Below are 25,000 nucleotides of genomic sequence, written 5' to 3' on the forward strand. Positions count from 1 at the left end.
GAAATACAGAGACAGACAGACAGAGCGCGTGAGTCCAGCCCACCAACCTGAGGGTTGTCCAAGGACCCAGAGGACCCTCTCCGATCCGATCCATGAGCCGTGTGGCCCGGCACGGCTGTTGACCGCTTCCTCTGCGGGTCCTGGGTTTGGAACAAAATCTTTCATTGAAACGCATCGAGTGCAAAATACACGTCGTCTGTGAGACACGGAGCTAGCAGCAAAGCAACATGCCCACAGTTTATAATGTGCTCTAACAGAAAAACTAAAACTCATGAGAGTGCTGGTAAACCCTAATTAATCATACTAAAGGGACAGTTTTGACATGTGTATTATTTGAATAAATTCAAGTTTGTAGCCATATAAATCAACGATGTAAAACATGATAATAATCATGAGACTGCTGGTATACCCTAATTATACAAAGAAATATTGATAATGTATGTTATTCGATTACATGCAAGTTAATCAACAATGTAAAATTCAAGTTTGTAGCCATATGAGTCAACAATGTAAAATTCAAGTTTGTAGCCATATGAGTCAACAATGTCAAATTCAAGTTTGTAGCCATATGAATGAACAATGTCAAATTCAAGTTTGTAGCCATATGAGTCAACAGTGTAAAATTCAAGTTTGTAGCCATATGAATCAACAATGTAAAATTCAAGTTTGTAGCCATATGAATCAACAATGTAAAATTCAAGTTTGTAGCCATATGAATAAAATTCAAGTTTGTAGCCATATGAATCAACAATGTAAAACTTCCATGCCCAATCAATGCGGATGTCATCAGCTCTGTTTATTTTTCTCAAGTTTCTGCGCATGCTTGTTAGGTACGACACTGTCAGTGACAACATCCCAGGCAACAACTGGTTGTCACAGAGGACAACTGAAAAACATAACAGAAAAAGAAAGAAAAAAAAAAGGGGGGTAAAACCAGTGGGAAAAAAAAACACACCTGCAAGACTAGGCCCTGATTTCTGATGTGAAGTACTGCGATGGACAGCTGCGTTAAGAATAATGTTTTGTAATATTTTCATGAAAATTGTGTCAGAGATAATACTTTTTAAAATCTTGAGACAATGATCATAAAAGCGCTCAGAAGGATTTCCTTTCTTCACCCGTACCCACGCCTTTCGTTCACAAATAAAAAGACGATATAATTATATTGTAGAAAGAAAACGACATATCAAAATCACTTCCAAAACTGAAATATGCATTTTAGCTTCTTATATTGTAATAACTTTTTAAAAAAAATTTTTTTATAGCAACAAAAAATGAAGTCAGAGGTTTGTGATGTTGAAATAACCCAGTTGCTTCGAGTGTTGGAATAACTGTAAAATTGAATATTCATACTTTTTTTTATACGGATGTGTGTGTGTGTGTGTGTGTGTGTGTGTGTGTGTGTGTGAGTGCATGATGACTTTACGTCATGTGTTCATTCGTACACAGGCCTACAATGCATGCGTAGAACTCACCTTTCCCGTCGAATTTTTTCTGTTTGGCTGCCAATAATCGTCACCTGCAGGACAGAACAATGAAAACGTTTTGGTTTTGTCGCTGTCACCATCATCCTCAGCATCATTAATGTCGTCACCTTAATATCATCATCATCATCACCACCATCACCGTCGTCGTCATTGTCTTGGATGATTATGAAGACCATCAGTACTTTTCATTCAGACAGTCATTCGTTTATACTCTGTGTTCATGTTTGTTCGAATGTGTTTTTGTTTTTACTTTATTTCTTCTCAACGATGTAAGGTGTGTGTCTTGGTCCTAAAACTCGACAAGACAAAAAACGACAACATCAGTGAGTCGTGGTGATGCGGTGAGTTATCATTATCATTCCTGTAGTTATTATCATCATAATCACCATCATTATTATCATCAAAACAAGAACTTGAGTCGTGGTGATGCGTGTGACACTTGAGTTATTATTATTATTATCAGTAGCAGCAGCAGCAGCAGTAGTAGTATACTTTTGGTTTAAACGGAGACTGGGAGAGAGAAAGAGAGAGAGAGACACAGACAGAGAGAGACAGAGAGAGATACTGAGAGAGAGAGAGAGAGAGAGAGAGAGAGAGAGAGAGAGAGAGAGAATCTCAAAATTTGTCGAACGCCAAGGTTTTCTTGAAATTATACGATACACGTCAAGGGAAACCTGGCCCGCTGTTCAAACAGTTTTAGTCTAAGACATGCATAAGCTTCTTTTCTTTTTCTTATACACTGCCATCCCTTTCTTGCTCTCTCAGAAGCTGAAGTGAACAAACTGACGCATTCCACGGGCGACAAGGCCGACCATATGACCTGGACACACACACACACACACACACACACACACACGCACTGACCACACAAGCCTTAGCCTTGCCGTGAAAAACTGGGTGTAGGTCACAGGGAGTGGAATGTGGTTGCTTTGTCAACAGTGAGCGAAACGGGTCACAAGTTCTGTTTCCAAGCTGGGCGGAAAAAAAGAGTGCGAGAGACCGAGAGAGAGGGGGGAAGGGATGAGTAGTGGGGGAGGGAGCTGGGGGGAGGGGGGTGTTGGAAGTGCAGCAGCAAGAAGGAAGGCGGATAGGTGAGAAGGGAAAAAGAGAGAGGGGAAAAAAACAAAAATAACCAAAAGGTATGAAAGCCAAAAGGAAGGAATGGAGAAACGAAGAAAGAATTTATTTAAAATGGAAAAAAATGAAAGATAAAAAAAGAAAGGAAAGAAGTGCCAGGATAAAAAAACAAACAAACAAACAAACAAAAAACACACCAAAACCACACACAGCTGTTTCATCATCATCATCATCATCATCTCTCTCTCTCTCTTTCTCTCTCTCCCTCCCCAACACCAGCCTTTCTTTTCATGCCCCCTCCCGCTGTATGAGTGCGTGTGTGTGTGTGAGTGAGAGAGAGAGAGAGAGGGAGAAAGGGAGTGTGTGTGTATGTGTGTGTGCGCGCGCGCGCGCGTGTGTGTGCTTGCTGCAAACAGTCTGTTTACACTGGTGTGGCAGCTACTGACTGGGTCAAGGAATGCGTGTCCTCGGCCGAAGATGGTGTCGCTACACTCATGCATACATCACTGAGTTAATTTGTGCACGGTAGAACTGAACTAGCTTTTCAGTGGATGAACTGTCCGTCGAGTCCACTGACGTGAAACCTCAGTCTGTATGCACCATGAGTTTTTTCACTTCACACCCGAAAGATAAAAGCACATCAGATAGACAGACACACAGACGGACACTGATTTACAAAGAAGAAGAAAAAGTAGGATATTAACAACGATTACAGCAGTAACAAGCAAGAAACACTCATACACACGCGCGTGAGAGAGAGCATAGACATAGTACACAGACACACACGCACACACGCACGCACACACACACACACACACAGAGGCATTTCATTGTCTACACCTGTGAACATCTATGGCAGAGAAGAGGGCGACAGAGAGAGAGAGAGAGAGAGAACAAGGAGGAGGCGGGGAATAGAAAGGCAGGTACACAGATAGATTGGATGATAAATGGAAAGAACTCAATAAATATATAACTGTCTGGTCGAATGCCCGTTGGGAAAATAGACCTGACGCATGGAACTACCACTACGAGAAAAGTCAGTCCATAATTTGTACTTGGGAGAGAATACGTTTGTGTGTTGCCCACTGTGACTTCTCAGATAGTCATCGCAGCATTCCTGGCATTTCTAGCAACCTTAAAATGCCAACCCGTCTTTCTTGGATTGTTGGCAGGATACTTGATTTTACAGTCGACCACACACACTTACGGACTCAAAGAGTTAGTCTACTTTTCTTTCAAACTTCTCATCTTCTCTGTTGAAAATTCATAACCTGAAACTTGTCAATGTGAAGGAACTAGGCGTTAAAATAACTCATGGTAACAAATGATAGTATATCTGTCTGAAAAACAAAACAAAACAAACCTGCTTGTCTTTCTCTCTATCCGTGTATATGCGCACGTGCTTCGCTTGCGTGTGCATGTATTGGCCTATGTGCACATCTGTTTTGCGTGCGCGCGTTTCTGCGTGCGTGTTAGTGTATGTGAGTGTGTGTGTGTGCATGCACGCGCATGCGTATTCATATGAATTATTCTTGCGTGTTTCGAAAGAAATGAAAAGTACAAAAATGGTTACAATATATGAACGGCCCAAATAATCCACTGACTGGCTACACAGAAATATCACTGAACATTCTCGCGGCAGCGATGCGTGAGCAACGGACATAAACCCGAATCGTCCACACCTTACAGACCCAACGACCGTGACTGACAACGAAACGCACACACTGGTTCAAACAGTACGACACAAGTCTGTGGAGCGGTCGAATGGCTCTGACACATTAAATCAATCACTTGGATTCAGAGACAACAAAAGGCTTTTTATGATCACTTCTTCTGCCACAGGCCATCGGCATTAATTTTTATGATCACTATGTTTGTGTGAGTGGGACATAGGCAAGCACGGCTAGGTTTAATTGAGTGATGAAAAAAAAAAAAGGCCAGTCAAAAACGAAAACAAATCATCAAGCAAGCAAGCAAGCATACACACACACACACACACACACACACACAGATTCCTCCGAGTAACACTGGCGTTGTTCGCTTTATCAATTTTACATGCGAGCGTGTACAATTTGTGCGGTATTGGGATGATTAAAAGTAAACCTCACGCGCGCGCGCATGTGTGTGTGTGTGTGCGTGCGTGCGTGCGTGGCGCGCGCGTGTGTGTGTAAGAGAGAGAGAGAGAGAGAGAAAGCTTGCGCGTCTCATTGTGTGTATTTACATTCTCTGCTGCCTGCGTGTGAGCGCCAACTTGAAGTGCATCCAAATTAGGGGCCAATGACTGAGGCGACAGCTGAGAGAATGAAAGAATGAACAATGAACAAAGGGTCACAGTAAAAAAAAAATAAAAAAAAAAAAAAGGACATACACATGTAGGTGTTTTACATACACTTCCTGCCCTAAGGCCCGTCGGCCACGGGGCGTCAGTGTCGGCCGCGCATCATTTTGTGATGCCTCGCTACAATCGTCGCGCGAACGCCTGAAACCTGATGCAGTATTGATTGCGGAAAAGGAGAAAAGGAGAAGACTGGTAAGAGTGGAAGGGGTACAGAAAGAAAGGAAGAAAGAAATTTCAGTTTCAGTTTCAAGGAGGTATCGAAGCATACGGATTGATCCATATTCGCTTCACCATATAGATAAAAAGAAAGAAGAAAAGAAAGAAAGAAAACGGAGCAGATGGTTGACTACACATAAACCCACAGCGCTGGTCAGGTCTTGAGTGCATAACCTACGTTTGTATCAACCACTGACATGGCATGAGATATCATGAGAATAAATTCATCAAAATATACTAAGATGAGAGATACGTAGAAGGCAAAATTATTCACTAATTCGTTGTTGTTTTTTAACGGGCCAACTTCAATGAACTCGTGCGTAGCCACACACGCATGCATACTCAACACACAAGCTTGCAAATACGCAGAAGTATTAGGAAGAAATCATCATCCACAGACAGACAAAATGACATATAGACTCCGTTCCACACCTCAGCCGAAACACACACACACACGCACAAACACACGCACGCACACACACACACACACGCACACACACACACGCCCCCCCCCCCCCCCCCACACACACACACACGCACACACCCACCCACACACACACACACACACGCACACACACACCCACACACACACACACAGATCCATGTCTATAAATGTGCTGCTGGGCGTGCAGAAAGAGAGCGATCCGTGTAAGGAATCCATCACCTACAGAGCAGGACCAGGACTTGACACAGTTCAATCGATGCTGGCCTCACACATCCCAATGAATATTGAATGCGCAGTCAAGATTGTGCACATACGCTCACTCTCTCTCGCGCGCGTACGCACACACACACACACACACACAGGCACGCACGCACACACACACGCACGCACGCACACACACACACACACACACACACACAGAGTTTCAGTTTCACTGAGGAGATGTCAGCACGTGCGAATGACCTATTTTTGCTGCACCACACCTGCCTTGAAAACACCACAAAACAAAAACAAGGGGCATATAACCTAAACATGTATACATAGACACACACACGCACACGCACTGACACACGCAAGACAGACAAATGAATAGATTCTGTTTGCTGTTAGGTGACCAAACGTAAATAAATCAATAAATGAACAAACAATGAACGAATAAAGAAACGAATAAATAAATGAAATACAAAGATAAAGAGGAACACGGGATTAGCAGAATTGAGAAGAAACAGACATACCAACTCAAGAACAAAGACGGAGATAGAAAGAGAGAGAGAGGTGGGGAGGGGTTGTGTGAGAGAGTCACGCGATGAACAAATAAAACAAAATGGAAATGGATGTTATTCCCCACACCAAATCCACAGGCTTTAAAGGGATTGGGGAGTGACAAAGGTATTAAAAGCACGATATCATGTGTGTGTGTGTGTGTGTGTGTGTGTGTGTGTGTGTGTGTGTGACAGACAGACAGACAGGCAGGCAGGCAGACTTTCAGATAAGAATCCACGCTACTCGGCCAGCCAGGACAGATAATAATCTCTCAACTACTTCCGTTTGGAAACGCCAATGGTGACACGTAGACTACTTCTGCTAAGCACGCAGAAATCGACAACAGATACAGATGTCGATTAAAAAAAAGAAAAAATAAGAAAAAAAGAAAGAAAGGAAGAAAAAAGCACTCCTCTTGCCCTGTTCCCACCCTTCCCACCACCGTTCCTTCATCCAGATGAGCTGTCAGGGAAACTGATAGTGCTCTGACAGGCATGTGTGTCTATTCGTCAGCATCTTTTGGCTGAAAGTGAATTCTTTTTTGTTTGTGGTGACGAATGTACGTATGAAAGCTGCAACGAACGTTGTGAAAATTAGTGCCATGCAATACCTTGTGTTGTGAGAGTTGTCTCGCTGTATCTTTTCCCATGATCTGACTAACTTTCGCAAAACAGGAGAAATAGTGGTCAGCATTGGTTTAAAACAAATAAAGCAAAAATTCTTCCTAACACACACAGACATCGTTACGGATACACACAGGCACACATACGCGCGCATGCACAATCGTCTAATACCACTCGTAGCGAAAGAACCCCGGAACACACACACACACACACACACACACACACACACACACACACACACACACAGAGAGAGAGAGAGAGAAAGGGGGGCTAACGCTGCTTATCCATAAGTCTAAACTTGACCACCGTTATAAAGCAGCAGGACAGAAAGGGAGACAGGGGACAGAGATCCACTGATAATTACAGTGATTATCATCAGCACAACCAGCCATGGAAAGAGATCACTGTCTCTCAATGATTATCATCAGCACAACCAGCCATGGAAAGAGATCACTATCTCTCAATGATTATCATCATCACTACCAGCCATGGAAAGATATCACTGTCTCTCAATGATTATCATCAGCACAACCAGCCATGGAAAGAGATCACTATCTCTCAATGATAATCACCAACACTTCTAGCCAGTGGAAGTGATCACTGTCTCTCAATGATTATCATCATCACAACCAGCCATGGAAAGAGATCACTATCTCTCAATGATTATCATCAGCACAACCAGCCATGGAAAGAGATCACTGTCTCTCAATGATTATCATCATCACTACCAGCCATGGAAAGAGATCACTGTCTCTCAATGATTATCATCATCACTACCAGCCATGGAAAGAGATCACTGTCTCTCAATGATTATCATCATCACTACCAGCCATGGAAAGAGATCACTGTCTCTCAATGATTATCATCATCACAACCAGCCATGGAAAGAGATCATTATCTCTCAATGATTATCATCATCGCTACCAGCCATGGAAAGAGATCACTGTCTCTCAATGATTATCATCATCACAACCAGCCATGGAAAGAGATCACTGTCTCTCAATGATTATCATCATCACAACCAGCCATGGAAAGAGATCACTATCTCTCAATGATTATCATCATCACAACCAGCCATGGAAAGAGATCACTATCTCTCAATGATTATCATCAACACTACCAGCCATGGAAAGAGATCACTATCTCTCAATGATTATCATCATCACTACCAGCCATGGAAAGAGATCACTGTCTCTCAATGATAATCACCAACACTACTAGCCAGTGAAAGAGATCATTATCTCTCAAAATTAATATACCACCTCCCGCCGCTAATACAAAACACCACTGGCTGAAAAACACATGCATCCATGCACGCACGCACACACACACACACACACACACAGAGAGAGGGGGAGAGAGAATGACAACATATACAGCCGTCCATTTTGACAATTTTCTCTTTCCTGCACAGACATGCGTCGATACAAAAACTTCTCTCTCTCTCTCTCTCTCTCTCTGTCTTTACTATACAACGCCAGTTCTAGAATTGTGCTCACTTGTTAGTAATGTCCCCGTGTCCGAAGGGCTTCATTACTGAATGAGAGAGAGAGAGAGAGAGGGGGGGGGGGGGGCGGGGGGGAGAGAATGACAACATATACAGCCGTCCCCGTGTCCGAAGGGCTTCATTACTGAATGGACATTAAAAGCACTGTCATTGTCATTGTCATTCTCTCTCTCTCTCTCTCTCTCTCTCCTTCTCCCCACTGTACAACAAAAACCTCCCCCCCCCCAGCCCCCCGGCCCTTCCCCGGACCCTTCCTTTTTCTCTTTTCTTTATATATATATATATATATATATATATATATATATATATTTATCTCTCATGGTTTTTTATTTAAGGTGTGCAGGGCGTCGACACAAATTTTTAATGTACAAATCTCCTCTTTACAAATAAACGACCACTCCCTTTTTTTCTTTCAGTCGTATCAGAACCCCCACTTGTCAATCAGAAGCTATCACAGGCCACCACAACGACGTGAGGAATTGTAAAAAACAACAACAAGAAAAGAAACCGAAAAACAACAACAACAACAACAACAAACCGACAATTAACGGAGAACGTACGCAATGTCTCACACAGCGACGGCCCCCATGGACAGCGGTATTTCTAACAGGGGGAGAGGTTATAGTTGGAAATAAGAAATCTTTTGCCCCAAGTGGCCAGACGAAACAGGAAAATTCAAGTCGCGTTCAGCCATATACTGCTGTGTAATGCAGCATGTTGTGGTAATGATATCTTGCTTTGTCTTAGTACACGGTGCTACTTGTGGTTGGAAAACAGGGGGGAAAAGTGTATACACACACACACACACACACACACACACACACACGTCTAAAATCGTGAAAGTGAATATCCGTCAAAACAAGAACTATCACTTCTACTGGTGGGGCTTTTGGTGGGGGTGGTACTGCTTTTACTACCACTACTACAACTACTACTACCGCTGCTGCAACTGGTGCTACTGCTATTACTACAACACAATAACCATACCATACATCAGTCGTCAAACCGAACGAACAGAGCGACAACCACGTGAGGTGTGAAACTACAGCTAATTAACAGAGCTAATTAACAGGGAGGACTGTGACATCACACAGTGCACCGACCATGGACAATGGTCCCTCTGATGCCAGGTATTTAGGGCGGTTCATGACGTGACGTCATAGCTGGCAAAATGACCTCGCTATCAACCGTTCCAGTCGCGAGGCATTCATGTTGCAGACGTGACTATGCATGTTCCTCGAAATCGGGGATGTTTTCACTATGTGTCACATCTCATGACAAAATGCAAGACATGTGCCTTCCCAACACCTGTCTCCATTCCCGCCCCGTTAACCAACCCTAACTCGTCTTGAGAGCAGTGTGGTGGGTGTATAACTGGAACGTGTTGCACGTGTGGTGAGGGACGTCACTGAACGATGATCAGTTCTTCGTTGTCTTGTCACTGGCGAGGTTCGTGGCTTTTTCGCCCCGTGACTGTCTGAGTCGGCTGTGTCTGTTGGGGGTTTCTGCAAGACTGGTTGCCCAGTTGGGCACCTGTTTCAGCGAAGTTAAACATATCGCTAAAACGGGTGCACATGAAAAAAAACAACAAAAAACAAAACATAAAACCGCCGCAAAAGTGTTTCCTTTATTATTTCCTCCGGGTCAGGGGAATGAATGGATGGGAAGAAAATGATGTGGATATATCCGAATTTTGTTCTTGTTGTTAAAGAATTTGTTCTCTGTTCGTTTTGTCCTGTTCAGGTTCAGAGATAAAGGGAGTGAGTGGGAGTAATAGATGAATTTCGATGCAACGGGAAATTGGGGGTTAAAGGTAAATAAAGGAAACATTTTTGCTGCGGTTTTTGTTGTTCTTGTTGTTATTATTTTTCCATGTGCGTGTGTTGGATGTGAGTGTTTTAAACATAGTGTTAGCAGTATGTGATAATGTTCGTTTTTCCGTAATGATAAGTTTCACCCATTAAGATAGGAATTTGTTAAGTTTTTCTTGTAAACCTTCCTAGTTATTGTTTAACCATGTCTTTTGTTCTCGTCACACAGGTGAGTTACATGTAAAGGAAGATATCCAAACCACCCTCTTCTCTTCGTGTTTCTTGCATCCTTTCGAACTATATAAACTTAACACATGACAGTAATATATGACAGCTGACATTTGTCAGTTCATAACAGAATAGGTTGACAGTTCACTATTGTGATATTTGACAGTTTATGAATTTTTTAGGAGGTGAGGGGACAAATGAAAATTTATGTTAAGGTTTGTTCATGTTCATCTATACATTCTATATTCACTGAGAACAAAAGACAAGGTTAAAAAGTAACTAGGAAGGTTTACAAGAAAAACTTATCAAATTCCTATCTTAATGGGTGAAACTTATCATTACGCAAAAACGAACATTATCACATACCAGTTAGTGTTAGATGGAATCCAGTGTGTGTGTGTGTGTGTGTGTGTGCGCGCGCGCGCGCGTGTGTGTGTGTTGTCTGGGTGTGGGTTTCCAGTCCGTTCGTTCTCTTCTACAACGTAAAAAATCAGCATCTTGAGAAAACGAAGAGCGCATGGTCAGCACTTGTCGTAGAACTCAGAACGCTGGACAATCGCAACAGGAAGAACATGAATAGGGGGGAAAAGGATATTAAATCAAGAACTGATCGACAGTAACAACGTTAGAAGCACAAACGATATTTGTGGGTGGATCGCCTGTCGACAAACTATTAACATACCTTATTTACTACTGTTTTTCCGTTATCAATACCACTGAGAGAGTAAAAAAAAAAAGAAAAAGAATTAAACAGAATTGACAGGCATGTAAACTGCCCTGGCAGCAAATGTCCACGAGAGTCGATGAACAGCTGTGATCCCTTAAATGTACATGACCTTGGAAAACTCTACATTGTGTATTGATATGCCTGTGTGTATATAATACTTGCTGGAAACATCTGTGGGGATTCGGAATACATTTTGTTCCGGAACTATGAAAACTGTAATGTTAAAACTGGAATGTTAAAATAACTGGAATGTTGGGCGATGTGTTGCAATGTAATGCCTCGTGTTGTGTATCTCACCCAGTTGACTTGTTCAACGATGCTAATAACTGTCGTTAAAAAGGAAGTAAACAGTGGAAAGAAATACATTTGAATAAAAAAAACCAAACTTTCAAACACACACACACACACACACACTGATTACTATTACTGGCCGGCCCTACTGCTATCACTACAACTACTGAGAAAATGAGGTCATTCTTGACCACATCAACAGGGCGGGATGGGTGGGTGGGGATGGGGGATAAACCAAAAGATAACCATCGACGCCACAAACTACAGGGACAGGTCACTTTCTATCAGTACGTGTCACCGCCTACCTCGCTTACATAGAACCCCAGTGGTGTCACACTTACCTCTATGCACACAGTGAACTGTAGAAACAGATGCTGTTTCAAAAACTTGTCCTCTCTCTTCTATTAAAAAAAAAAAAAAACAAAAAAAAAAAAAACCCTGCCCAGTTTCCCCGTGGATTTCAATTTCCAGACCCACACATCACTTGTCATACCGATTCAATCACGCCACAACTCTGACACATATGAAACGAACAACAGAGAGACAGACAGACAGAGAGACAGGGAGACAGTGAGAGAGACAGACAGACAGACAGAGACAGACAGACAGACAGACAGCATAATATTGTCCCACACAGCGACACCCCAGGAAAATGGCATTCTCTGATGGGAAGGATTGTGCACTGATAGGCCAGCGTGTATATAATTCATGGCGACAGCATCTGTTGGTGACACAAATCTTTTGTTGTGATTGCCAGGTAAAAAAAAAAAAAAAAAAAAAAGGAAAACTAAGAACGCCATAAAGTGGTGTTGTATAATGCATTGCCACGTGTTGCTGCATGTTGTGAATAGCATCTTGCTTTGTCTTCGTGCATGATGATTCTAATGGATGGAAATTAATCATTAAAAAAAAGAAAGTGGATAGGAATGTGGATGAAAAAAATCTCAACACATACACTCACACACAAACACACACGCTGAACTATACTAAAAAAAAATTGCCACCAAATCTTGGCAACAAGCGAGTTGTTCATGATAAAACTTGTATTGTAAAAAATCCAGTTTGACAGAGAAACAAATATGCAAATATATATAAATGAGTGGCGCTTAACGATGATAATGTACGCGTCCCAGTGAGAGCATCACGATATTCACACAGAAATAAATGATGAAAATACAATACACAGACACGCGCGCGCGCGCGCGCACATGCACATGCACATGCACGTGGGCCAGATGCAGTGGCTGAAGCCTGAAAAGAAAGAAAGCAAGCAAAGACAAAAGGAGAGAAAAAGAAAGAAAGAAAGAACAGAGAGGAAAAGAAAGGGACAAGAAAAGAACAGATCAACCACACATAGTTGCTGACTACATTTCCCATTTTTTGTCACCAAAAAGGGATGAACCGCTCACCGCGAAAACACACACACACACGCACGCACACACGCACGCACACACACACACTGTCCCTTCCTCCGCCCCCCCCCCCGCCCCCCCCTCCCCCCCGCCTTGTCCTTGCCCCCATCCCCATACAAAAATGTCAAGCATCCGAAACAAGTCCCAACGACTGATGACACGATAACCATCGACCGCCCAGTTGGATCGGTCAGACACTGCACAGTGACCGGTGTAGCAGGCTACAGTATACCCTGTTCAGAATATACCCCGTCCATAACATACCCTGTCTAGAATTTACCCTGTCCAGAATATACCCCGTCCATAACATACCCTGTCTAGAATTTACCCTGTCCAGAATATATACCACGTCCATAACATACCCTGTCAAGAATATACCCTGTCTAAAATATATATACCCTGTCCAGAACATACCCTGTCTAGAACATACCCTGTCCAGAACATACCCTGTCTAGAACATACCCTGTCCAGAATATACCCTGTCGAGAATATACCCTGTCTAGAACATACTCTCTGGAGGCGAGATACCGAGGCAGAGCTGAAGCAGCAAGGGACCAACTGGACTGGAATGGCCAGAACAGCCCAGAACAGAGTGCGATGGCGAGGGGTCGTCGATGGCCTATGCTCCACCAGGAGCGATGGGCAAAATGAAAATGAGAACATACTCTGTCCAGAATATATATACTATGTCCAGAACATACAATGTCTAGAACGTACCTTGTCTAAAATATACCCTGTCCAGAATATACCGTCTAGAATATACCCTGTCCAGAATATACCCTGTCTAGAACAAAACCGTTCAAGACTATAATCCTGTCTAGAACATTACCTATCCAGAATATAACCTGGTATAAAAACGACATAAACCAAAACATCAGAAAGTTTAAGGTCAAAGGTCCTTTGGCCTTTTACGGCCATCGGGGCAGTGAACTCATATCCACTGTGTCTGGCGCCCGGCGGGGCCCAATCCTCTCCTTCCGCCGTTTTCAATCTTCCCCGACAGAAGTCGATGTCCGGCCATTCACAGCTGGGTGGAGAGAGGGAAATCGAGGTGGGTAGAGTGCCTTCCCAAGGGCACAGCACCAGGCCGAAGCGGGGGACTGGAACCCCGATCACTGATGAACAGAGGATCCAAAGTCCAATGTCCACCAACCGTCTGCCACAGCAGAGGCTGCTTTATGAAATACCCTCTTGGCCATTTCATAAACCCCAGGGTTTAAAGCAGCCCGGGTCATTTTATACCCGTGTATATTTTGACACAGGCCGTTTTATAACACACACACCCCCCCCCCCCTCACCCCTTTCCCGCACCCCCTCCCTCCATCCCAACTTTTTTATATTATATTTCTATGTGGAATGATATTAAAATTGAAGGCCATTCTATACCAGCGTATATCCTGGGCAGGGGGTCTATTCCGGCCTGTTACACCGGGACAGTTATCTGATCGATACAAAGCGACACAGATCAAAGACGGACACTGATAAAAATGTAGCAGCACTGATTGAGGGCAATTCACCTGTACTCGACTGCTTAGCGAAGGGAAAATGTACTCTGGTGTACTTTTCTTTTCACTCCTAAACACACACACACACACACACCCATTTGTTTGTCTACAGGTGTCTGTGTGAGTCCACAGGTGTCATAAATCAAAACAAAACCTCTCTCTCTCTCTCTCTCCCTCCCTCCCCTCCCCCCTCTCTCTCTGTCATTACAACTCCTTTCTTTCTCTCTCGCACACAGTCACATTCACTCTCACTCAACCCCCCCTCCCTCTCTCTCCCCACCTCACTAACCCCACTCGCCCACAACAATCTTAAGCATTAAGCACTTTTACAAACGCATATTTGGTGACCCAGACCATTATCCTTTCAAGCAGTGTATCAGAAAACAGCACATTTATCGTTGAGGTGGGAAGGGAAAGTGTAACGAAAAGTGGTAGAAGAGAGGTTTTGTGTCAGACCGAAAGTGACAGTCACCTGGCAGTCTGAATCAATACATGATTATCTGGAGGGTGGGGCAGAGAGAGAGAAAGAGGAAAACAGAGGAATGGAGGCTGTATGGGGAGAGAGTGGGTGGAGGGAGGAAAAGACTCAGACAGGAAGGAGCGTGTGTATGTAGCTTGAATTTCACAAACAGCAAGCCATTGTGACAACAACAACAACAACAACAACAAATGGTATCACAACACAACACGATACACCACAACATGATACAACACCTCCACAACAGTTCAAGGTCATGACCTACTCACCTTCCTCCAAGTCCACAATGTCCCCTGTGGAGAATGCGGGGTTCTCATAGCAACTGGGTCTCGGGCCCATTCTGTCTCTGTTGCCGTCGCCATCAGAGTTGACGAGACTTTTTCTGGCGCGTTTGGGAGGAAAGAGAAATGCTGTGGAAACAGAAGGGGAAGGGGGGGGAAAAGGTCGAAATTAGTGACAGGAAAATTCAGATTTTCAAATTATTTATCGTAAAAGGAGGAGATGGGGGAGTTGGGCGAGGGGAGGGGGGGGAGAGAGAGAGAGAGAGAGAGAGAGAGAGAGAGAGAGAGACAGACAGACAGACAGACAGACAGACAGAGACAGATACAGAGAGACAGGTACAGACAGACAGACAGAGACAGAGAGACAGAGACAGAGATGAAAATTGACGTGAGCGCGCGCGCGCATACACACACACACACACACAAACTTTAGGATGCACACACACACAAAAAAAAGCAACACAACGTTTTCAAAAAAATCTCCATTCCCATTGGTTCGAGCTATTATAATTGAATGCTTCAGCATACATTGTGGGCACTGTTGATACCTTGCAAACCGAAGACAGCCACAAAACTGTCATGAAAATAGCAACAACAGTCAATAACAAAAGCAAGAAGAAAGGACAGAAAAAGAAGTGTGGGAGGAGGAAAAGGAGAAGAAGAACAACAACAACAGCTACAAAAACAGCAACAACACGGCAACAAAGCTGTTATGGATAATATACTCTGATGCAACAGACCAATGACACCAGGAAGAATAGTTTGAGACATTTAATTTAGCAATGCGATAGATCACCGGTGTCACTGAAAAAAGACCCCATCTGATTGTTAGCTCCGAAGGTACACCCAGGATATTTTGCGAAAAGGACCACTGGAGGTTTGTGAAGAACTATCATCCCGAGTGACTTATTCATTTATTCATCTATCTATCTATCTATCTTTTTTTTTTTTTTTTTTTTACGAGGCAAATTAAAATTTTCCTCAGTAACTGAATAATAACGCAAACAACTATATACAAATCAACATTTGAACATGTAATTTTTCCATAGTCCTTGACCGTTTTTCACTATCAATAGACAAAGTTCTATCACAAAGAAATACATATGGAAGAGACGAAGGATTTCAATTTTAACAGTACTCTATTTCTCTGAAAACAATAAGTAGAATTTAATGGAGTTTAAGTGTGTTTACCGCTTTTTACACTCATCCATTTGTTACTTCGTTCGTTCATTTATTCATTCATTTTTTGTGCACATGTTGATCTACTTAAAGTATGTTCATGTAAATTGGTGGCTTCATTATTTACCGTAATGCATACATTTGCTTTTGTTTCTATAATCAAGCCAAAAACCTACAGATTTAACTTTTAGATATTAAAAAGAGAGGAAGTATGGGCTGAAAAACTATGTGCGTGCGCGTGCGCGTGCGCGTATGTGTGTGTGTGTGTGTGTGTGTGTGTGTGTGTGTGTGTGTGTGTGTGTGTGGTGTGAGCGAAAACGTATTGTTTGCGTGCGCTTCTATGCAATTGTTTTTCTGTATGATCCATGGTTCAGTATAGGAACTGATTCTACTTCGGAACATTACGCAGGCTTGGTAAGAAGAGTGGAGGTATAGGTGGGGGATAAGGGGGCGTGGTCAGTCGGGAATGGGAGGGTGGGGGTTAGAGGCGAGAATTTTGAACTAAATTTAAACAAGAAAAAAAAAAGAAAGAAAAGAAAAAAAGAAAAAAACTTGACAGGGGGCTAACTCGAATCTGTTACACCGGCAGATAATAAGTGAGTGAAGTAGGATGTGTCCAACAGATATAATGATAATTCTTCAGGGGAATGGTGAAGGGGGGGGGGGGGGTTCGGGGGTTGGGGGGGGGGGGTTGGGGGGGAAGGGATATCAGGATCGTCCTAGCAGATTAAGAGGAGAGAGAGAGAGAATGAGAGAGTGTGAAAGAAAGAGATGGAGAGAGAGAGAGGGGGGAGAGAGAGAGAGAGTGGGGGAAGGGGGATCAAGGCCTATTCTGGGCAGGATGTGTCCTCTGGCGGGATCTGTGACAACAGGGCCTGACCTTCTTAGCATCGATGATCGGTATCGATCATGTGAGAAGAGCTGCCGGATAGTGAAGGACTGGCAGTGGGGTCGTAGTGGTGTTGGGGATTGAGGAGGGGGTGGAAGTGAGGGGCCGGGGATGGGGGGAGGGTGGGGGCTGGGGTGGCGTCAGAGAATGAGGGAGGGGGGAAGGAGGGGAGAGCACCTGGAGAGAGAGACAGACAGACAGACAGACAGACAAACAGAAACACATAGAAAGAGAGAGAAACTCAGAATAGTTTAACTGTAGAGACTTCTGGCTCACAACAATAGAGACAGAGAGAGACTTTGACACTTTAATGTCATTGGTCATGAGGTCCTTATGACATGGGTCAATGCGTCAACATATTTTCATAGCATAACAAAAGGTTAGAATAAACGAATGAATATAGTGAAAGCAATAACTGAAACGAAACAAAAATATTTCTTTGAAGAAAAATGGTAGCAACCAACAGGCCACCCAACACATTAATAAATCCGTTCGTTCATTCATCCATCAATGAAACAGATTCCATCACTGGTTACAGAAGAAAATGTCAGAACTATCTAATCAAAAAGTTTGTAGTTGTTTATAGTGATTTTTGCCTTATCGTCAAAGCCTCTGGTATAAATGAGAGAGAGAGAGGGGGGGGAGAGGGAGAGACAGACAGAGTTAAATCCCATAATGAGAATTTCAGTCCAAAAGAGAGACAGACAGACAGACAGAGTTAAATCCTATAATGAGAACTTCAGTCCAAACCTGATCCTAAAATTTGTTCTTGTCCTGCATATGCCTGTCTGGGCAGTGTATTTCAATTCATTTCTGATAACCTCACCTTCACAGAATGAGTTAACGTATAAAATGTATCTGCTTGATTCTGGATGCACAACTGTGTTAGGTGTGTTGTGAGTGATGAACAACAAAAAATCTTTGCAGGTTGGTAAATATACTATCTTAATAATGCCACAAAGATGTACACCCCACAGAGAGAAGGAGAGAGAGGAAGGGGAGGGAGGAGGAAGAGATAGAGAAGGAGGGAGGGAGAGACAGAGAGAGAGGGAGGGGGGCGATGGAGATCAGATTATGGTTAAGCGGATTGGCAGCCATGATGTCAACGATCTGGACAGGCGTCCTTTGTCCACTTCTAAAGATCTTGGTCACGCACTCCCCAGTTGAGGTGTAAGACAAGAGAACAACAATAACAAGAGACACTACTGTCAACGGTTTTCTCAGCAACAATCGACTAGTGTATCCTCAATACGGAAGCATCCACAGGGATCCGTTTATCATCAACAAGAGACCAGGGAATCAGTTACTCACTGTATTTATACATCTCCAAATCTTGGCGCGGAAACAAATCAAAGCCCTTTAACCCTTTCACCGCCAAGCTCGCATTTATGCATAGGCGTGGTAGAGGACCCATGTCACTGAAAGGTGACCATTCATTGGTCTGTTATCCATGAACCTACTGCTCTTAATGTTCAGTGGTAGGATAGGCCATATTTTCTATACATCGCAGGGGGAATCCCCAGCTATTCTTAGCCACTGTTTTTTCTGTGTTAATACCACAACGGAATTTTTTACTCAAAATTGACTGGCTGTGAAACGGTTAACACCCAATTTCCAAACGCACACATGACTTTGAAACACAGGCATGAAAGACATCTTATAAACCCATGTACATACACACAAACATAAATACAAATCACGACCACCACCACCACCACCACTCATCATCAGTTTGGAACCAGTTGATCATTGATCTGTTGGTCATCAACGTGGGACAGTGAACACTGTCCAAACGGAAACCGCCTCTGCAAATCCCATTTGATAAGAAAAGGAAGTGTTGTATGTTTTACCAGGACACCGTATTTCTCCAAACTCTGGTTGTTCAAATCATCACGGGACAAAGTTTATCTTCAGCACGGGACCAGTTTCTCATCAACATTGGACAAGTTTATTATGAATTTACGACCGGTTTATCATCAACATGGGAATAAGTTTATTCACAACAGAGGCATAAGTTTAGTTTGTCCTCAACGCGGGATCAGTTTATCCTCAACACAGGACCATTTAATCCTTAGAACACACACACACACACACACACACACACACACACACACACACACAGAGAGAGAGAGAGAGAGAGAGAGAGAGAGAGAGAGAGAGAGAGAAAGTGAACTGTTATATCTCAATACCGGACCAGTTTTCGTCGACGCAGATCCAGTGTATCAAATGATCTCGAAATCCAGGTCAGCATTCTTCATAATGAGGAAATAAGATTATATTCAGTGCACCACTCGCAGCGGTAATCAGGAAAATTAGTTCCTTCGTGTAATGGGGAAAAACACAAGCGAAAAAAAAGAAAGAAAAAAAAAGCGGCCGGACTATTTCTCACTTTTCGAGTAAAGTCAGCTGTGAGTAAAGGCGAAAAAAAAAAGATATCGATTTTCGCGACTACGTTGAGACCACAATATAAGCCATTAATTAAGATAACTTCCTTTATAAACATCTTGCCTCTGCAAACAAACAATAATGAAATGGTCTGAGAATAACAAGGAAAAATATTGTTGAAAATGATAATAAAACAGAGGAAGAGGAAGAATGGCGGAGAAGATCTGTTCACGAAACTTAGTTATTATGGACTTGGAGAAATGACGTAAAAAACGATGATAATAAACAAGGAAGAGGAAGAAGGAAAATGGATTTTCCCCAAACAGCATAGAGAAAGGAGTGTTTTTAAAAGTGAGCGAAAAGAAAAAAACACTTTTACAAAAAGGCATGATACAGTCAAACCTGTTCACACACACACACACACACACACACACACACACACACACACACATACACGCGCGCGCACGCGCACGCACGCACGCACACACACACACACACACACACAGAGGGGGAGGTACATATAAACAGAGAGAGAGAGACACACACACACACACACACATATATATATATAGAGAGAGAGAGAGAGACAGAGAGAGAGAGAGAGAGAGAGACTCAAGATGGTTTATATATATAGTCCAAGATGAATAATGGGCAATAACAAAGTTTGCAGATGTCACTGTGTCACCAACTATGCAATTGTTTTGATAAATTAATTACAGAAAATGGGGTAACACTATCTCTACTGACATAAAAGCTGTATATGAACACCGTATTCTTACTATAACACCATCAGCAGCTGACGCCTCATCAACAAAAACAATAATAATGATACTAGTGATATGAATAATAACTGGACATAACAAAACGCCTTGCTCAATGGCTCTCCGCTTTTATGAACAATACACAAAATAAAAATTATACACTATTCCATAAAATGGGTACATGGGATTATCATCCATATATATACGTTCAATTTATCATATCAATACATACGTTCACGAAGAGATTCTCTCTCTCTCAAAAAAAATAAATAAATAAATAAAATTCTCATCGCCTACTTCATATTCCCATTGGCCCCCCGAACCCAGAGTTCGTAAAGATATCTTCGTATATATGACACATAGTTTCTTTCACATCTTAAAGTTAAATCATACAGAGAAAGGAGCACACAAAGAGACGCGGACAGGTAACCATTATTTAGAATCCATGAACATTATTGTGTGGTATATAAATGCCCCCCCCCCCCCAACCCCGCCATCCTCCCCCCACACCCCACACACCCCCCAAAAAAGAAGAAAAAAGTGATAGCCTCGTAACCAATGTGTCATTTTCCTCAACCACCTGCCGCACACAACCAGTGCCGGCATCTGGTGTCTACGCTGTTCTTATCACAGTAGACCGTTTTAATTAACCAACAAATTGATTGTCCTGGGGTTGTGTTCGCTAGCTGCTCGTGGGAAATGAAACCTAGGCCAAAATCCCAGCGACTGTATGTGCTGGGTCAAAATTAAGTGGGGTACTTTTTTTTTCTCTCTCTCTCTCTCGCGAACTTGTGACTTCAGTATGTCCCCAAAACTTAGTGTGGATGTGATTAAGAACCGGTCATTTCCTCTTTCACTATCCCAGATATGACTTTAACATCAATGTCCGCAACACGAACAGACTAAAACAGCGTCAAAGGCAGCGAGAATGCACAATTTCGACATGAAAATCACACTGCACTCTAGTGTGATTTACATACGTGAAAGATGGCTATGGTTTTCAAGAACGAAATTACTTATTTTCACAAAGGAAATATACTTCCACAGTTAATAAAACAGGCAGGTTGTCACCACTACCATGGGTGACACAAAACCTATTCTTGGTGATAAAGCTCCAAAACACACAAAAGCTGTGGTCAAAACATCCAGGGATTTATCGCTTTTCCTCCGTATTCAGACCAAGAAAAGGAAACAAATGGAAGATGGGCGAGCTAAAGTGCGCTCGTGCTTAAGTTCAAGTTATTCTCTTACTGGGATCGATGAGAGTTATTCTACATGTGGACCTTGGTAGCAAAGAACAATGCACCTTATTTTCTTAAGATGTGGTCGACGAAAATAGCTAGGCCATTTCTACATATCGATTCATTCAGCCTTACTGGCCGCGTGCTTCATACCTTAACCTTTTCACTGCCAAACTTACATTTATGCAGCAGCTAGGTAGAGGACCCATGTCACTGCAGGGTGACCAGATCATGGGTCTGTTATCCATGAACCTACTGCTCTTTATGTTCGATGGTAGGATAGGCCATACTTTCTACACCTCGCAGGGGAAATCCCTAGCTTTTCTTAGGCACCCTATTTTCTGTGTTTAAAGCACAGGGGAATTTTGCACACTAAATTGACTGGCGGCGATAGGGTTAACTACGTACGAAAGTCTGCAGGCCAGCGAAGTTCTGCGCGTTGGTTCAACCCGACTAGCTGTGGTTTGTTCGTCCGCATGCCTGTCAGCGGTTTTTTTTTTTAAGTGGATCGAAACATATTGATTTTCATTTTCGAATTCTGTCAGACAAGGTCTCCTCCCAACGGAGCCGTCTGTCTGGTTGCATCGGAGGTAAAGATGACGTGTTCCTTGTGCATGCTGAGGGTACAGGGCCTATATTCAGGCGGGTATCTCTGTCGGTTTGAGAAAGGCAAGTATGCGGAAAATTGGCACCTGTCAAATGTCGTCCATTACACTGCGTTTCGATTACACGCAAACATCCTCTCTCGTGTTCATGTTCATATACACCTGCAATCTTTGTAGGGAGTCTCTGTACCGCTGGCATGTAATTTAAAAGAACCTTACAACATGTTTTTATTTATTTGTTGTTTGTTTGTTTTTCATAAATTTCAGGCAGATTGTATGCTTTTCATAAGAAAGTACAACAAAGTGCTGAAAATTACTTTGCAAAAAAAGTACAGACACTGACACAGACAGACAGACAGACGAGCACACATAATGTTATGAAAGCCAATATCCACAAACCCTGACACCAACACACACACACACACACACACACACACACACACACACACACACACACACATGTGCACAGGTTGCAAAATGCAAAAATCACGAAGCAGGGTAACAAACTGTGTATGCTCGCTCGAACGAGCGCATTCACGTTATGCGTTATACAAGCGCGCTCTCACATGAACATTGATGTCAACACAAACACGATGGCCCGCAAGAAACAGGGCGAAACGTTTTTACAGATACAGAACAGTCAACAGCAATAGGAGAGGAAACCTGATCTCTGCACTGGGATAGTTCTTCGTGATTTTCCTCTTTTTTTTTTCATTTTATTATATTTTATTATTTAATTTAATTTTTATTTTTATTTTATTTTATTTCATTAATTAATGTTGTTGTTTTTTGGGGTTTTTTTCTCAAGGTCTGACTAAGCGCGTTGGGTTACCCTGCTGGTCAGGCATCTGCTTGGCAGATGTGGTGTAGCGTATATGGATTTGTCCGAACACAGTGACGCCTCCTTGAGCTACTGATACTGATACCGATCTCCATTCCCGGGTATCCCGTTATTGGTATACCTGACTCCTTGAGAAAAAAAAGATGAAAAAAGAAAGAAAAAGAAAGAAAAAAACCGTTCTTTTGAGATATTCTCTTCTCTTTTTGTCTCTGCTTTCCACATTTTTTTTCTGTCATTATTATGTAATCTTTCTTTCTGCCTTTCCGCCCCACTCACCGGTATTCCACCCTCTTCCCACTCCGCATCCCCCCCCCCACTCCCTCCCGACCCCCCCCCCCCCACCACCACCACCACACACACACACACAAAATAACTTTCCTGACACGGTTGCTGCTTTCTTAAACACATGGGCTGGGAACTGTCGTCGTCATCACCATCACCATCATCATCATCATCATGTAAGGTGTTAAAAAAGAGGGGATCCCGGAAGTGTACAGAAACGCTGCACACTTTGTTCTATCCCTTCCCCTTTCCCCCTTTTTTTTTTTTTTTCGAACCGATCCCCTGACTGATGACAAGTGGTCATAGGACTCACTGTTTGTCCGAGCTACCGTGTGACGTGTTGACATACCCCGGCATCTATGTCGCAGTACTTCTAATTGCCTGTAGCTCTTTTCACACCGTTTGCCAAGCGCTCGTTTTCGGTCTTTTTTTTTCTTCTTTTTTTTTTTTTCTCTCTCTCTCTCTCTCTCCTCTTTTCTTCCCTTCAGCCTCAACCTCTCGCCTCTTCTGAATAATTTGCCCCATTCAGTGACATATCCGAACAAACAGAAAGTGCAACTGTACATAGACAAGCAGCTGACTCTCCATGATGGTAACGACACGCTCCACATACACGCAAACAATAAAGTGCGCGAGCGCGAGCAAGCGTCCGCACGCACACACACACACACACACACACACACACACACACACACACGCCTGCGCTCAAACACAGGATAATTAAGAAAAAAAGGGGGGAAGGCGTGGGGGGTGGGTGGGGGGGATTTCCCAAACAGCAGCGCAGCAGAAGCGCGGTCACTGAACATATAAAGTCCAGGGAAGTAGAAAAACAACATTAATGGTCAATGACAAAGAAAGGAGCTAGAACATTATAAGCAATTTATATGATAATACTAATATCAATATATAGTACCTATATGGCGCAAACTCTCCATGTAATGGGCTCAAAGCGCCTCACATGAAACAATACACATATACACATGTGAGGAGAGTCCTCTGGAACAAGGGGATGGGTCTAAAAAACAAAAACAAACAAACAAACAAAAACAAAACGAAGCAACAAAACACACACACACACACACACACACACACACACACACAGAGAGAGAGAGAGAGAGAGAGAGAGAGAGAACGCGTTCACAAAAATAAAGAAATGACCTCAGTTCAAATTCACAACAGGAAAAGGCGTACGGAAATACATGGAAAGCAAACACTCACGGGAAATTTCAACTCTCTTGCTAAGACAAAAATAAGGACCCTTGAAACTGGCGTTGTAAAAATGAGTGTCATCATTTGTATATGTAATGACATGTGTGCTTTTTTAGGGGGGCGGGTATTGGGGGGTGGGGGGGCGGGGGCTTCTTTTTTCTTTTTTTTTTTAATTTACAGTTCAGTTAAGTGAACATACATGGGGATAAATATTGCACGTTATATTTCGTTTTAACCTCGCGTCGCTGTTAACAGTTCTTTGTTGTGCATTTGATTTGCTCTTTTTCTCCTTGTGCTCCACCTGCTTTCTGGAACCAAAAAAGATTTTAGTTTGGCTTGAAGAAAGCTTCTACCCTTCTTCCGTAAGTTTTAGTATATGTGCATTTTTTTCTAAACGTGTGTGTGTGTGTGTGTGTGTGT

The 25,000-nt window shown here is 42.8% G+C and overlaps 1 protein-coding gene across 3 annotated transcripts in view; it reads right to left on the reverse strand.

Moving 5' to 3' along the window:
- LOC143281116 (uncharacterized) overlaps positions 1 to 25,000 on the reverse strand; it is a 58,977-nt gene that overhangs the window by 7,330 nt on the left and 26,647 nt on the right. For all 3 annotated transcript variants that reach the window (XM_076586093.1, XM_076586094.1, XM_076586091.1), the window contains 3 exons: positions 15,177 to 15,317; positions 1,476 to 1,519; positions 48 to 140 (listed from right to left, as the gene is read on the reverse strand). In XM_076586093.1, coding sequence (XP_076442208.1) covers positions 48 to 140; positions 1,476 to 1,519; positions 15,177 to 15,317 — 278 coding nt within the window. The remainder of the gene's footprint in view (positions 1 to 47; positions 141 to 1,475; positions 1,520 to 15,176; positions 15,318 to 25,000) is intronic.

This window comes from Babylonia areolata, chromosome 4 (genome assembly GCF_041734735.1).
Source record: "Babylonia areolata isolate BAREFJ2019XMU chromosome 4, ASM4173473v1, whole genome shotgun sequence".
NCBI lineage: Eukaryota > Metazoa > Mollusca > Gastropoda > Neogastropoda > Buccinidae > Babylonia > Babylonia areolata.